A 16,680-nucleotide genomic window follows, 5' to 3' on the forward strand; every position below is an offset into this window, starting at 1 on the left:
ATATATTAACTTGAATATCAGCCATTGTAGCTACAGACAGTCTATCTGTAAAGTTTTTTTTTATATATATAGAACATAGTTTGAGGTCATTGACCGGTTTAGGAAACTATCTGTAAAACACAATGATCCCGGAATCTCTAAGTGAATGACAGTATATACACATGGTATTTGTAGGGCCGATGTGTGATAATATTTATGAATGTTCTTGTATCAATGAAAGATCTTGTATCTTTAGTTAAACTGAAATGGCACTGGTGTTGTAACTTTGAAACTGATGAAGGAAGTTATGCCACTGGGAAAACCACACACTTTGCATCATCTGAAATCTCTCTGCTCACTTCTGTATACAACACACACACAGAATTCACATTTTTTACAAACAATTTCAAAGTCAAAACATCTTTTGTTCTTCTTTGTTTTTTAGAGATTTTTTACATACATTGAATGCTTTATTCTGGTTGAGAAATGGTAACTGTGGTATAAGAGAAAATATTGTCTCCGGTCCTTTGAATTATTTGAAAATAATGCACTTTACCACCTTGGGTGTGCATAATTTTTTTAATATTTTAGCGGCCCGTCGTCAATTATTCCTTACATATAGCTACCATCTGATATATGTAGTGATAATTTGGGTGGTAAATCTGCATTTGAAATGATTTTAAATATAGCTATATCAAGTAAAATGGTCATTTTACATAAAATGACAATTCATATAAAATGTTTTTTCCCAACAACTAAATTGTGGCCAGTAAAAATGCTGAGTGGCTATGGAAAATCCAACTCTGCAAATACACTAGCCACGGTGGCTGGTAAGCAAAGAGGTAATGTCTTTGCATGTATCAATAGCAAATTTTTGTATTTACTAGAAGAGGTATTTTGGTAAATGTATGATAATCTACCAAAATTATTGTGTAAAAAAGCTTTGTGAAATATTTTTTTCCAGCAATTCATCAGAATTATGGAATGTAGATATTAAGTCACAGTTTCCCCTCACAGTCAGTTGTGTTGGAGAAGCTGTTTTAAGGCCACTTCACACTGGTCAGACAGACTCCAACAGACACGTCTGTTGGAGTCTGTCTGACCAGTGTGAAACCCCTGTTGGCAGTTGTTGGATCAAAGTAAATGAGACTTTAGAATGTGGTTGTCTGTTGGTATCTGTTGGAGTTGGTAGTTGTCTGACCAGTGTGAACTGGCCTTTATGGGTCTGCTTTATAGTTTAGATTGGACAGAGTCAACCATCAAGTATGGCAGATGTCCGGTGGTCTGGAAAGCACCGTGAGTTTTACCCTGCACGTATGTGTTTATGTAAGAAGAAATCCCAATTATTAACTGGCTGAATGAAGATCCTCTATCAGTTTCCAATTGAATTTAAGCTTGTAGCTAAATAATGAGTAATAAAGCAATGGGTGAAGCAATAAGTGAATACCCCGAAGAGCTTCTCCAATGAAAACAAGGAAACTTTCTTTGATATGTGATATTTGTAAATGGTATATCATTTATTGCGCAAACCAAACATGTGGTCAGTCATCGTACACTGATGCAATTCGTTCTAGAATCTCTAAAAGAAACGATTCCCTTTTTGTAAGCATTTTAGACCTCATAGAGAGAAAAAGTTATCACATCTAAAACACCACGCCCACAAACCTCACGGAAAACAGAACATTATCAAGTGTAACAGACACACCACGTATAGACTATCACACGCTTGCTTTCAAATACATATATAAGAAGACCACACATGTACAACACAAACTTAATACCCAGCATACATCATTCATTTCAACAGTAACTCTTATTTCATATAATGTTACACTTTTTCTGCATTTTTTTTATTCAAATAAAAATGACATTAATTATTGCAGCATGACCAAGACAATTTTCAATATTTTTTTTAATTTTCTAATTATTCCCAGTAATACTTTACAATAAGGTTGTCTTAGTTAACATTAGTAAATGCATGAGATAACAGTGAGCAATATAGTTTATCAGCATTTACCAGTTCATGCTAGTTCACAGTGAATTAACTAATGTTAACAGTTACAACTTCCGTTACTTTAGTTTATATAAGCTAACGCATTACCTACTGTTAACACATACAACCTTATTGGAAAGTGTTATTGGCTGACATACCAGAGATATTTGAGGTCATACAGCTGGCAGTTACTCAAGTGTGCCTTTTTTCATATAGTCCAAACTGTTCTGGGATAAATAAAAAATATGAAAACAAATAAATAAGAAATTATATTTTGTGTAAAGATAATTGAGCCAATTGCAAGATATTTAGCATTATAATTTTTCGGACAATTGAGAACATTTCTGATTGAATTGAGAAAAAAATCTAACTGTTGAATTATTACTATAACACAGTTATTATTATTATTTTTTACAGTCATTAAAATTGTGGGGCTATTCTGTTTCATGATCATGTATCATCTGTTTACACCACTGCATTTAAAGCCAGCATTTTCTTTTTTTGCTTACTGAATGTAAATAAACTACTTATAACCAGGCACTTACAACAGTCCTTTGTCAATTCTTTTACAGGTAAACAGCACCAAGGTGTGCCAAATAAGGCATACACGTGTCTATAGATACTTTCTATATTGTCTTATTAACAAAGATGTGTGAATCTAGAATTTGTTAATCTATAGCTATAACCAGATTAGAAACTGTATTGTCAATGAAATAAATCCACTGGGGTCACCAAAGCACAGGAAATTCTAGTTTGGCGAATCCAGGGTCTTTCCTGAGGTCCCAGTATGTACAATTGCTCACCCAGGAGTCGTCTTCAGCACGCCTGATTGAATTAACGAAACAACATTATGGACATGACCTTTTTTAAACACCAGACAAAACTACAGCTTTGTGTTTAGGACAGTCACTTACTTGAAGAACCGGGGTGAGTGCGTGATGTTGTTTTCTTGTAGGACTCTTCTCCTCTCTCTCTGGAGCACTTCAATTCTTTCCTTCTGCTCTTCTGCTCCAGTAATATCACCCTCTTCTAGGTGTCTAACGTAGGGAGGGATATTATGAAGTTAACAGTATAAACAGTGTAGCATTTGTGCAATTTTTGTAATTATGCAGTTACCTTTGGTCTGGTCTAAAACGTGTATCTGTTGGGGGTAAAAGGGGTTTTATACTCTCCTCCAATTCATTTAACTCAATTGCAAACTGTGTGAATCCATAGTACTGCTCATTGTCCTCAGGGATGGGATCTAAATGCAGGCACACAGACATGCACATACTGTATAAGCAGCACGTATTGATACATACAGCTATGGTCTTAGCGCCCTCTTGTGGTCATTGTCTACAAAACTATGAGATCAAAATACAAGAGATTTTGATATACAAATATACAATTTTATGTTTTAATGGTGATTTGGTCTGTAACTCACCTGCTCTCCATATGCAGGTTGCCGAGGTCGGTTTCCCAAGGTACAAAGCTTCGTTCCATTTGCCAAATAGAGAATGAATGACACGCCCATCTGAATCAGTGACCACGCCCTCTACCTCATTAGCATTCACACCTCCAGACCTCGACTGAACATGAAGAAGTACTCATGAAGATTAATTGGGATACATTTAAAGGGATACTCCAGTGAAATATTAAAATTACCTACATGTGTCCATCATCTTTGGGGCTGTTTACACTTGGTATAAGGATGTGTTTTTATCGATCGGATCACAAGTGGACGAGAGAGACGCATTATGTTTACACCTGGTATTTAAATCCGTCTCTTTTGTCCACTTTCGACCACTTCTGTCCTGAATACTGTGAGGGGACGGTCCGTGAGACGGTGGGCGAGTCTCTCTGCTGTCATTCAAACGCGAGCGGGAGTAATTATGAGTTTATATGGACGCAAACTAATATTATGTCGGAGTTCACTGCTTGTTTAGCAAGTAAACATGCTGCACAGAGTTTTGTACGTGTGTATGTAAGAGCTTTCTCTGAATTTTCAGCACAATTGATGAAATAGGATCGCGCAACTTTCACGCTTTCAAAACGAAACTACGGAGAACACCCGCAGTAGTTTTATCAATGAAAGGCTAAAAATAGCGCTGTTCACCGTATGTTCACGCCAGAAGTAAAAAAAGATGTAAAACTTGTGTTTAATACCTCAGATTAGATAAATGGGCGGAGAGAAGGCGGTCGTGTGTGGCTGTTCGATCGCATTCAACCACATTGCGTTCCGCAACTCCAAAGCGATCCGATCGAAAGTGGTTTCGACTACCTCTGGATGTGGTTGAAAGTGGTCGAAAGTGGATGCGTTCAAAACTTTTTGAACACCGTTTACACCTGGCATTAACGTCGTCCACTTGTGATCCGATCGCCGAAAACGCATGTTAATGCCAAGTGTAAGCAGCCTCTTTCAGTCGAGCACATTTGGAGTTGGAAAACAGGGATCAGGAAGCAACTTCTGACTTTAAACCTCCAAAAAATGCATTCATCATTCACAGAGGTAATCCACATGGCTCCAGTGGGTTAATAAAGGTATTTTGTGGGTAATTGATGCAATTTAATTAGTAAAATTTCCATTATTCTTGGACTCACATAAATCATGAGAGTTTTATCGTAGTGAGCATTGGTTGTCAAGGGTACGTTGCACAGTGAATGCATCAATTACCCGCAGAAGACCTTTTTAACCCCTTCTGTGAAGGATGGATGCACTTTGTTGATATTTAAAGTCAGAAGTTGTTCCCTGATCCCTGTTTCTACCTTTATTAAGCTTGGAGGAGCAAGGACATTTACTAAAATAACTCCAAATGTGTGATGGACATGTGTATCTCTGATTGCTTGAGGGTGAGTAAATCATTGGGTAATTTTGATATTTGACTCCAGTATCGCTTTAATTTTATAAGGTTAGTGGATAGTTGTATTACATTTCTAATTTTATGAAATGACGGACACAAATGTACAAAAAAATTATGAATGAAACCTTTGTATATGTATATGAAGGCCTACTTTCACATTTATTTCAAGGTTTTGGATGTCCTAGTTATCCCACCTTTAGAAAAGTGACTTTGCAATGACTGACATCTCCCTCTGTGGTAGTGTGCTTGATGGACATTTCCCCATAATGCTCTATCCAGCGCTGACCACTCAGAATGTTATGAATGCAAGATGTGACTTTACTCCATTCGTAATGATCCCCAGAACTGAGAATGACCAGGTGAGAGAAAAAGCGAGATGCTAAGATATGACACTGGAGGGATGGAAAATTAGGATGAAATGAAATGGGTTGTACTGTATAATAAATCAATGTACCCTGGCAACTCTAAGTACGTGACTCCCATAGGAACAATTTCCATAGATTTTCCCCAAAACTTATTCTTCCACCGAACATCTAATAGACAAATACAGAGAATAGTTAAAACAAACAAAATCTAAATAAATGTTGTCAAGTAGCTCAGCCAATAGCGTTTCAGTCACCTTGCCACAGAGTGTAGTTCTTGGATTCACAATGACAGGCAGACACAGGTGGGTGGTGACTGACCTGAAGGTTGGGATTGCAACAGTGTGTGTGAGTGAGCATAAAGTCGAAACTTGAGTTTTGTAAGAAAAAAAAAGAGAAAAATCTGTTACCTGCTCAGAAATAAAACGGAAACCTTTATCTGGTCGCAAACACTCGTAAGTCTCTCCCAGCACAGGATTAAAGGGTTTTCCTCCTGCTCTAGTGAACGAACATGCATATGCAGACACAGCAAAAGCTGCTACGTACACCTACACAAACAAACAAACAAAAATGTATAATAAACCTGCAAAGTATTTAGTCACATGAAAAACTAAACGCACAAATATGGCATATGGATTTTTTTAATTCTTTAAACGTATCATATTAATGTGATAAACAACAACAGATAATCTTTGGTTATTCTATTAGAAGACCTGTGTGACCCTGAAGGGGAACTAACTTCATACATCCACCAAACATGACCATAAGTGTGTGATCTCACCATCCGCATGTGTGGATCATGTGTGTTTGCAGCAGTGTCCAGCAGGTGGCAGTACTCGATTTCCTCACACAGTCTCTGCAGGGTGTTGATTGGCTCATTGAGTTGAACAGGCATTGCCACTTTCGATAGGTCCTTACCGATGTTACTGCGCAAGATACTCCAGAGATTCACACTCTCGTTTATACGTGGGCTCGGTAAGCGCTGCCGCCGCCTCACCGTATTTTCATTTTTTTCGTTTTCTAAAAAAAATACAACTACACTGTAAAAAAATTCTAAGTTGGATCAACTTAAATCTAAAGTTTGTTCCACTTAAATTAAGTAAAAATTTGAGGTGATTTTTAAAAACTAATTCAGTTGGTATTAAAAAATATTTTAACATTTTTCACTCAAATTTTTCACTTTAAGTGAGACAATTTAGGTTGAAAAAGCTTCAGGTTTTTTTTTTAGAAATAAATTAATTAAGTTGATCTAACTTAAATGGATAGTTCACCCAAAAATAAAAATGCTGTCATCATTTAATCACTCTCATGTTGATACAAACCTGTATAAATTTTGTTCTGATGTAACCAAACCATTCGTAGACCCCATTTACTTTCATAGTATTCCTTTTTCCTACTATGGAAGTCAATGGGGTCCACGAGCGGTTTGCTTCCAAACCTTTCTCAAAATATCTTCCTTTGTTGTCATCAGAACAAATAAAATGTATACAGGTTTGTAACAACATGAGGGTGAGTAAATGATGACAGAATTTTTATTTTTGGGTGAACTATCCCTCTAACAAAACTGTTCTGTTGGACTGTCATAAAAGTGTGTCTTTGAAGTGCCTCACCTAAATTCTCACTCATGCTGCTAGACTCAGTCCTGGAATAATCCACTGACGTGCTGTCACTGACATCACTGACATACGAGTCATCGTCTGAAACCTGGTTGCATACAAACTCAAGTTCATGCAATGTTCTCCTATACACACTGATGTACAATATAACATGCTTGTGCTGCATGACAGTAACATTTTTTTTACATTTATTTAAGTATTTATAGTATTATATAGTAAAGTATTTTTACACTAAACTTGTGAAAAGCCATTTGCTTTAGTCAGATTTTGCACAAATCTCTTTTTTAGGACTTTTTCATTTATCCGACCCCTTAACTAAAGTTCTCACCTCATTATCAGATGAACTTCCGGAAAGCAGATATTCCTTAGCATCGAAGAACTCTGACAGAGACTCTGGGATTGACCCTCGACTTTCACTACATGTTTGCTGCAGCAAAGGATGTGGCCCATCATGAACGTCCTGATTGGAGGAAAAGTTATAAATGTCACAAATTGCATTGTTGATTTTTACCGATACCAATGTAGAGATGTTTCTCTCTCTAAAATGGATAACAAAAAACACAAATACCTTTTCACAGATAGTCTCCAAAGTGTTTTTGACTCTGTCTCTCTCTGAACACAGGGAGGCATATGCTGAACGGAGAGTGGAAGTAACTAGAATAAGAAAAAAAGAGATTAGGTAAAAGTATTTATGTCACATTTGTGTGATGCACAATTCATATATAATTGGAAAAAGACTAGTTTCAAAGCAACATATTGGGAAATGCTGGAGAATAAATCTTCAGTAGTCACCAGTGCCAGCAAGCCGACAAAACTCCTCCCGCATTTGAGAGGCTTCTGTGGGTGAGTCTGGGCTCTCCAGACACGGGTCTGGAGAAACCGGCTCTGAATACATCAGGTTTGGATGTGAAACATGCAGTCTAGATGAATTATCAGGAATCTGAAACATGAAAGACAGCATGTGTGATGTTATGTGCAAAGTGCACGATAATGAATTTGAGTGCATGTATGTACAGATAAAAAATAAATTTGACCTGTGCTGTGTTTTTATTATCCTTGTAATTCTTAGATCGCCACCTCCGTCTACGTTTTGATTTTTTGAAGCTTCCAGCCTTTGGACACACACCAAACACAGGCTGATAAGGACATTTCATGTACATTTCAGATACACAGATAAACCTAAACACGTTAACACAAACATTCCCAAACAGAAATCTGGAATATGGACCACACACAGTGGTTTGCATATGGGTGCGCAAGTCATTACCTGCAGTGTGTTGATGGCAGGTGCAGAGAAAGCTCTATGGAGAACTTCCATATTTTTAAGCAGAAGGTTTAATTCCAGTAAAGAGGACTCACACTCTGTCAGATCTAACAAATATAAAATAAAAGCTATTATCTATACAGTATTTATATGAGACATTATTCAATCAGACTATTCAGTTTGTATGATACTTTGCAGATACCTTTACAACACTTCTCCAGTTCTGGTGAGTTTTGCCGCCAGTTGTTCTTTAAAAGAACCGAAAAACGCTAAAAACAGACAGAATAACAACAAAATGTGTGGTCTGATTAGATTTATATTAAAAACAGATAACGTAATTTCCATTTATCCATCTTTTATATCACCCATTAAAGGGACACAATATGCTCATTTTCCAGCTCCCCTAGAGTTAAACATTTAATTTTTACCATTTTGGAATCCATTCAGCCGATTTCCGGGTCTGGCGGTACCACTTTTAGCATACCTTAGCATAATCCATTGAATCTGATTAGACCATTAGCATTGCGCTAAAAAATAACCAAAGAGATTCTATATTTTTCCTATTTAAAACTTGACTCTTCTCTTGTTACATTGTGTACTAAGCTCGATTTTACATACAATAATATTACCCAGCAGCCGAAAATAGTCCCCTGCCATTGAAAGTTACTATTTTCGGCTGCTGCGTAATATCATTGTGCCTCCTGCAGCCATGTTACAGCCGCAAAGTCCTTGATTATTACACCAGAATGAGAGTATAGTTCCTAACCATATCTGCCTGAAAAAAACGCTATTTTTAATTTTCCGTCTGTCCTACTACATGATGAAACTACAGAAGAGTCATGTTTTAAATAGGAAAAATATCAAAACTCTTTGGTAATTTTTTAGCGAGATGCTAATGGTCTAATCAGAATCAATGGATTATGTTAAATTAAAGCGGTACTGCCAGACCCGGAGATCAGCTGAATGGTTTTCAAAATGGTAAAAATCAAATGTTTAACTCTAGGGGTGCTGGAAAATGAGCATATTTTCAAAAAAAGTGGAGTGTCGCTTTAAAATGTTAAAACTTTATTCATGCACAACCCCTGGTTGAAAAAATTCTATAATTTTGCGCTATGATATCTGTCCTAAGATAAAAGGATATTTGTATTTATTCATTCAGCAGAAAAAAATCTGAAAAACATGCCAAGCAATTTATACTTAAAGTCACCAATAGGCCAATAGAGCATTACAAAAGTCATCAAACATCAATTGTAGTTTTCTAACAGCTTTATGGTGATATAAAATCTCTAGTATATTAAAACCTGTTGATAATATGTTTGGTCTAAAAGGCTGAAGTTTAGGCTACAATGTGGTTGTTCACTGAATAAGTAGAGTAAATACTCTTCTGCTGAAGGTGTGGTCAGATTGCATCTGTCGCTCATGAGGTTCCATCGCGATCTCATTCTGACGGTACATCCGATGATGACGTAGCTGCGTCAACCACTGGTTAAACAGATCCTGTGACTTCACCTGCAAACGTCACAGCAAATAAAGCCTGTGCCAATATTTAAGATTAACTACAATGTGTGAACAGACATTTGGGGTGGTTTAGGACAATACATAGCAGGAAGGCTATTGTAAATATACCTTCAGGTGATAGATACTATCCTCTGTATTCAGGTCAATGCACATTGACTTCTTTTTCATGGCCATAACAGAGAGACCAACATCAATGCGCCCTCGTAATCTCCCCTTCTTCAGCTGTGAAATAGATCACATAGTGAGGAACAGCAAAGTAGTCGAAAACTGAATTAAGAACATTTTGCACTTAAAAAAATCCATTTAAAGGAAAAATATTATGGGCATTTAAACTGATACAATATCCTGATATTATTTTTCTAAATGTTAATTCTCTGACCCCTAGTACTATGGGTATGAGACTGTGCTTTTATACTCACATCAGGGCCTGTCTTGGCATATGTTAAGATCCCCTTTTCAAGCAGGAAATATCTCTGTTAAACAAACATAGACACAAGAAGAAATGTCAGTATTTATTGACAAAGTATTTTTTATATATGCCTTAAAGTATTAAAGTCAAAAGCACATTCAACATGCAATTTTTTTTTATAATTATCTATATCACCTTATGCCATCCTTTCATGGGCCACTTTCTCTTCTTTAGCAGCATGCCCTCTTGCTTTTTGGGCTTCTGGACATTTACAGTCATTTCCTTTAAGTCCTCAAGCACCTCCCAGCTGTCCTAAATTACAAAAATACATAGACATAGTGATGTTTAACACCCTGATCGAAATGTGGCCATTAAAGGGACACTCCACTTTTTTGAAAATATTCTAATTTTTCAGCTCCCCTAGAGTTAAACATTTAATTTTTACCATTTTGGAATCCATTCAGCCGATTTCCGGGTCTGGCGGTACCACTTTTAGCATAGCTTAGCACAATCCATTGAATCTGATTAGACCATTAGCATCGCGCTCAAAATAACCAAAGAGTTTCAATATTTTTCCTATTTAAAACTTGACTCTTCTGTAGTTACATTGTGTACTAAGACCGACGGAAAATAAAAAGTTGAGATTTTCTAGTCAGATATGCCTAGGAACTATACTCTCATTTTGGCGTAAAAATCAAGGACTTTGCAGGTGCAATGATATTAGGCCGCAGCTGAAAATAGTCCAGTTAGTAACTTTCAATAGCAGGGACTATTTTCGGGCACTGCGTAATATCATTGGTTATTCTTTAGCACGATGCTAAGTAGTCTAATCAGAATCAATGGATCATGCTAAGCTATGCTAAAAGTGGTAACGCCAGACCCGGGGATCGGCTGAATGGATTCTAAAAGGGTAAAACAAATGTTTAACTCTAGGGGAGCATATTTTTATTTTCAAAAAAGTGGAGTGTCCCTTTAATCATTTCTTTCTTTCTTTCTTTTTTAACGCCATACCAGCTTCAAAAGCTATATTCATGGCGAGAATAAAGTATAATTAAATCAAAGGATGATTAAAAAAGATGTTTCAAATTTATTTCCTCTAAAAATCTTAAAACCATGCTTGGGCTCACTTGATTAAAAACCTTTTCAAAACTATCAACAGAGTAAAAACGGTTTCTCACAGGGGTAAATGTAATGCAGTCTAAAAGGATATGTTTAATGGACAATGGATTTTGACAACAAGAACATTTTGGTAAAAATTGGTGTGTCATTTTTGAATGTCCTATTCTACATCTCGTATATATAACTTGATTCCATCGTTCATCAAAACAGGAATTATGTTTTTTCCTCACATCAGGATTTATTCATGCAACTTATTATTTAGACATTGATCCCATTCTGATTGCCATTTATCTCTGATGTATTCATTTATTGTTTGTTTTAAGTCTGTAAAAGGTATAGAACACTTTATTGATTCTGTGGATAGTGCTTCCTTTAATCATTTAAAGAATGAATTGAAAACTGATTATATCAATAACAATTCAGTACAGAGAAACATTACCAGCTATGGACAAGTTTTCACCTGTTATTTACATTTTTCTTTACATAATCTACATTTAATAATGTAGCAAACACTTTTATTCAAAGATTTAAAGTAATTTTTCTTACCCGTCTGTCTTCAGGTGAAGAAGTACTCTCTTTCCTTTGAGGAATTGATGGTGTGGCTGGTGTAGCTGGTGAGGTGGGCACGGGTGATGTTATCTTTGAAGACGGCACCACGTTTTGCTCTTCTGAACTCATCTTGAAATTCAATTACTGTGGAGACAAGAGAGGCAACTTGCTCAATACAAAATGACAACAGTGCCGATTACATTCAATGTCCAGCAGAGGACAGCAGAGAGCACAAGTTTTCATGTTCACAAGAGAAAAAGATACAAAAACTAATGTCTAGATTTATACATACATATTTGAAATACCTAAATATTATTTATTCTGAGTTTTATATATGCTTGAACTCATTTTCTACAGGTTTGTTTCAGTTTTAAAATACACACCATGAGGACTCGTGTCACTGGGGGCCTATCCATGGAAATAATAAACCAAATGTGTCTGTGTGTGTGTGTGTGTGTGTGTTCAGAACACATTGTTTTGAGAGAACAGGCATGTATGTACTAAGCTTGGGACAAACCGTTCTTATCCTTTCTTCCTTCAGTGAACCATGGAGTATGTACACAACCTCACACAGACTCACAAACACACTTGAAAGGACAAAGCCTTCGAAAAGTTTGATAATCACTGCTTTAAAATAAGTAAAAAAGTTTTATAAATATATATTTTTAGACGTTTTTTTCAGCTTCCTGGTTTGACGTCAACAAACATCACTACATCACATGCAGTGTCTTACACCCTCATTATAAAAAGACTTGTGATCTTATCCTGTAAGATGACACGTTTTCACAGCTATTCATGAAGGTGTTTGACATTTTCACATGGCAGGCACTTCAAAGCCAGTAATTGCTGTAAGACCGTAGGTTGCAGGGTTTTGTTTGCAACAATACAAAGGTATTTGTGTGGCTTTTTCTGTGATGCTGTCAGAGAAGAAAAATCAGAAACGCAACGTTGCAAAATAACATCCTCAAAACTGATTGCAAATGTCCATGCTGAGATTCACGAGTCACGGCACTTAAATATGACAACAAAATGCACAACCGTACAGCTATAGACCAAGTGAACAGATGATGACCACTTGTACTCAGGTCAACTCCAGTCTGTCCCTTCACATGTTTACAGTACAGTTATCAAACTCAAGCAAAACACAAACACATCCGGCAGAAGTTTACAACGTGTATGTAATGTTTACTGTTAAAATTACTTTCATAGCTTCTTAATGTGGGACTACACACATAAGAGAGATAGATGGTGCGAGAAAATAATCTTTGCTTTTACATGCTAGCAGCTTCCTTATATAGTAAACATGTGTTATTCTGTACATGTATACACAATGTGTTCCCAAGCATTCAATAGGGTCACTTTCTCTATTCTCTTTAATTTATGTATGCTTGAATACATGTGTATGTGTGTGAAAATATCTGTAACTACCAGCTAATGGTTTTCAAAATGCAGTCTTTCAGTTTTTGTTTGCAGAGCCAGACTTGCCTAACATGGCTAAACTGAGGTGTGTGGGTGTGAATGTGTGTAAGTGTATGTTGGTGTTTAGGAAAAGTGAATTCCTATGGTTCAGTGTCCGTGGGTTTGTGCACACAACAAACATTTAAGCAGAAACCGCCTACGTAGGTGATGAATATATACACATATATGGATATACACTTGAACTGCTAATAGAAATGTGTTGCGGGTGTTAAATGCAGTCATAAAGATCAATGCTTCAGCAAAACATTGCCATTTTTTTAAAAGGGGACTTTTAGTCACTCCTACGGTTTCTTTCAGTGAGGCATTTTTTGAAATGAAAGGCAGGAAGGTATGCAAATAGAGCGAGGAAGAGGTTTCCTTTAACCCTTTCCTTTCCTGTTAGATTGCTGTAAACATAGTTGAAAAGCAGAGTAAACACTAGAGCCATAAGAGAATAGAGGCCATGAATTTTTGATTTACAGTGATTTTAGTGCTGATAAAGGTTAGGGAGTCAGGATGAGCCCCAGCTACATATGGCAATTGCTCTTAAGTATGATAATTAATTCATAGCTGTTAATAATAATAATAATTTCCCAAAGAAAATGTGAATGGTGCTGGCCTATGCAAATCAAAAAACATAAGCTATTTTGCAACAGCTTTGATCATGCCTTATTCACCCCTATTCAAATTTTCCAACCAGCACTATCAATTTTCAAATCCCAGTAGTCTTAGTAAGTCCTGATTTCTGCCGTAGTAAACTTTGCATGCATGACATTGAGCACAGATTGTCTTGTCTTGTGATAGTGAATCACTAATAACGTAAACAGAGAGAAAAAAGGCCAAACAGTATGATCAGCACTATTTGTGGTGCCAAACAAAAAACGAAACCAGGAACAAAGCTCACTTTAATGGAAACTGACATTTTAAACACTACCATTTGTGGTACATGTGAAAACTTAAAGCTTTGGTGTAAGCACAAACAACATACATACAGAGCTGCACAAAATATAAGGACCAGCCCTCAGTAATACTTGTCAATCATCAACACTATGTAACTTAGTCATTGCAGTAAATAAGCTGTAAGATGGGGACTGTGCAATGGAACCAATGCCATTAAAGCATTTAGGGGCAACTTTAATAATACTCAGACTCATTATAGAACACAGTAAAATGGGTAAAGGTTGTTGATTTGACCTTGAAAGATAATTACCAGTTTATTGTGGGTGTGGGTCCAAACAGGTGACATAATTATGGAAATAACAACAAAAATTCTCAAGGTCTTAAAAAGATGACCAGAGTAGAAATTTCACTGGAACCTTAACCACATACTCGGTTTAACAAGCATGATCTCACATATGTAATAAAATCTTACAAAACCAAGTGTATTGGTAAGTCAGTGAATGGCACAAACTAACATATCCTTTTGTACCTTTAAGAGAAACATGGATAGGAAGTAGTGACAACCCATAAAACTGCTTTAAATGACTTCTTTAAATGAAATCTACTGTAACTTTAGACTGTGGAAAAGAAAGGGACGTTGATTTGTGTTGTTTCATGAAATGTATGATCTTAATGAACTTTTCTTATTAGGTACAAAACATTTTGGTTTATGGACAATAAACGAGTATGTTTAGGAGAAAACTTGTTAAAACAGTTCAAAAGTCACTTAATCAAAACCCATGAAAAAATAAACGTTCCTAAAAGGTGCATTGTTGGGGTGTGTGGTTCCATAAAGAACTTTTTACATCCACAGCACCTTTGTTTTTAGCACAAATTCAACTCTTATGTGGAAAAAAGTTTCTAAGGACTATATAAAGGTAAGAAAGTACTGGTTCTTATAAGAACCTTTGACTAAAGAATTATTTGGGGAATTTAAAACTGGCCATGACATAACCGTGAAGAACCCTATTTATAACCTTTATTTTTAAGACATGAAAGTCCCACTAAACCACAGCACTCATGAGGTCAATAATGTTGTTCCACATGGCCAAAAAAGCCTAATCAATAAATGTACAACAGTAAAAGAAGATGCTTAACATCACAAAAAGCAAACCATTATACAAACAACACAATATTTATATTCGTGGCTAGATCTGAAAGGATGTGAGTCTGCGCATTTCCGTTACCACAGCAACGGGGATGCGGCGGTTATCTAAGAGTTTATCCGACAACGACACCACATAATACTAAACATTCAGCCTCTTAAATTAAACAGCCAAACTACAAGTTTCAATACAGGTCCCAACAAATCTAGTTAATAAAATATGTAAGATCTTGCCTAACTTTAACGTAACGTTAACTGTGACACATCGATGAGTCAGTCTATCCAAACCAAAGACCAAAGAAGACTGACTACATTGGTTTCCTGTGGAGGCGTCTAAAAAAATCTAAATTTAACGAGGGACCTTGACTGCTGATTATGGTCAAAACACACAGGCTTATCAATTTCATGTACGTTTCATCCACTGAAGGTTCCCAAAGTAGTAACTTTAAAACAAAGTAGTGACTATAAAGTCACAGCGACAATACGATATTAAAGCCTAATCACCTTTCCCGAAACGTACAACAACGTTGTTCATAATTAAAAAGCATGCATATACAATTTCAGTGCCCAAAATTCAAAACTCAGTGCCTACCACCGTTGCCAAGTTCAGAGTGACAGCGTGGCGCGACGAACCCGGTGTATCGTCGTCGCGTGACTGATGGTCCACTTATCAGCAGGTTTACACTTCGGACCTAGTGACTGTCAACCGCCATCCCTTCACGTTACCTGCCGATGTCAGATATTAGGTAACTTCCCCCTTGGAACGCTATCTCGTACAAAATATCCGTGACGTGCTGCCGTAATCCGATTATAAAGGAGAATGTGGAAGTAGCCACAGGTTTTAAGTTTTGGGCTACTGGCTCAGGTTTGTATGCACTTGCAGTGTTTTGAGTTCCGCGGTGAGGTGAGCAGGAAGAGGGCGGGACTTCTTCTTCATCTTTTACTGGATTTGATAGCAGGTCGCGAACAGGGCGGCGATTCAAAATGATTGACGTTTAGAAAAGCCAATGATGTTACGTTATTCAGGTAATTTCAGGTAAGCGATTTAAAAACATTAATGGTCTGTTATGCAGCATAGCTGAGATATCCGTTAAATACTAAATATATGTATTTTTTCATGCATTTCATTTTAAATAGCGTGAAAAATATGGTTTTAAAAAGTAAAAAAGTATGTTTCGAATTGTTAGCTTAAAGAAGCATGCTATCCTAAGGAACCATCCTAAATCGTGGTCAGTTCGTGAAAGTTTGAAGCACTGTCTGCTACCCAAGACTGTTGCTTCATCTTCATGCCTCAACGTGACCATATACAGTGCTCACAGTTGCCTGTACAATATTTGCTTCTTCTATATGAATTGTGGGTGTATGCATGACAATGTTTAATTCATCGCTGAATTGTTGCTTTGAATGCATATGCATGAGAATTAAAAAAAAATGTTGCATGACCTGAAATAAAAAACCTGAGAGAAAACCTCTCTAACGTCACAAGGGGAGGAGCTACACTCCCAGGCTTTTGTCCCACTTTTGTTCTT

General features: G+C 36.6%; 1 protein-coding gene across 2 annotated transcripts; it reads right to left on the reverse strand.

Annotated features, from left to right (window-relative positions):
- Positions 1-1,459: 1,459 nt before the first annotated feature.
- On the reverse strand, positions 1,460-16,055 carry osbpl3a (oxysterol binding protein-like 3a). Of its 2 annotated transcripts, XM_065289290.1 has the most exons (22): positions 15,744-16,055; positions 11,647-11,793; positions 10,177-10,293; positions 9,992-10,045; positions 9,681-9,794; positions 9,435-9,563; positions 8,257-8,323; positions 8,058-8,161; positions 7,825-7,902; positions 7,583-7,730; positions 7,359-7,444; positions 7,119-7,250; positions 6,785-6,878; positions 5,956-6,194; positions 5,585-5,722; positions 5,432-5,495; positions 5,267-5,345; positions 5,007-5,157; positions 3,396-3,540; positions 3,089-3,215; positions 2,887-3,009; positions 1,460-2,797 (listed from the first exon to the last, which is right to left on the reverse strand). In XM_065289290.1, exons 2-22 carry the CDS (start codon positions 11,776-11,778, stop codon positions 2,701-2,703), a joined length of 2,418 nt encoding a protein of 805 aa, XP_065145362.1. In that variant the 5' UTR covers positions 11,779-11,793; positions 15,744-16,055; the 3' UTR covers positions 1,460-2,700. The 2 variants fall into 2 exon arrangements, with proteins under 2 accessions (XP_065145362.1, XP_065145354.1); XM_065289282.1 differs by having other exon boundaries at positions 7,119-7,444.
- Positions 16,056-16,680: the final 625 nt, after the last annotated feature.

This window comes from Paramisgurnus dabryanus, chromosome 19 (genome assembly GCF_030506205.2).
Source record: "Paramisgurnus dabryanus chromosome 19, PD_genome_1.1, whole genome shotgun sequence".
NCBI lineage: Eukaryota > Metazoa > Chordata > Actinopteri > Cypriniformes > Cobitidae > Paramisgurnus > Paramisgurnus dabryanus.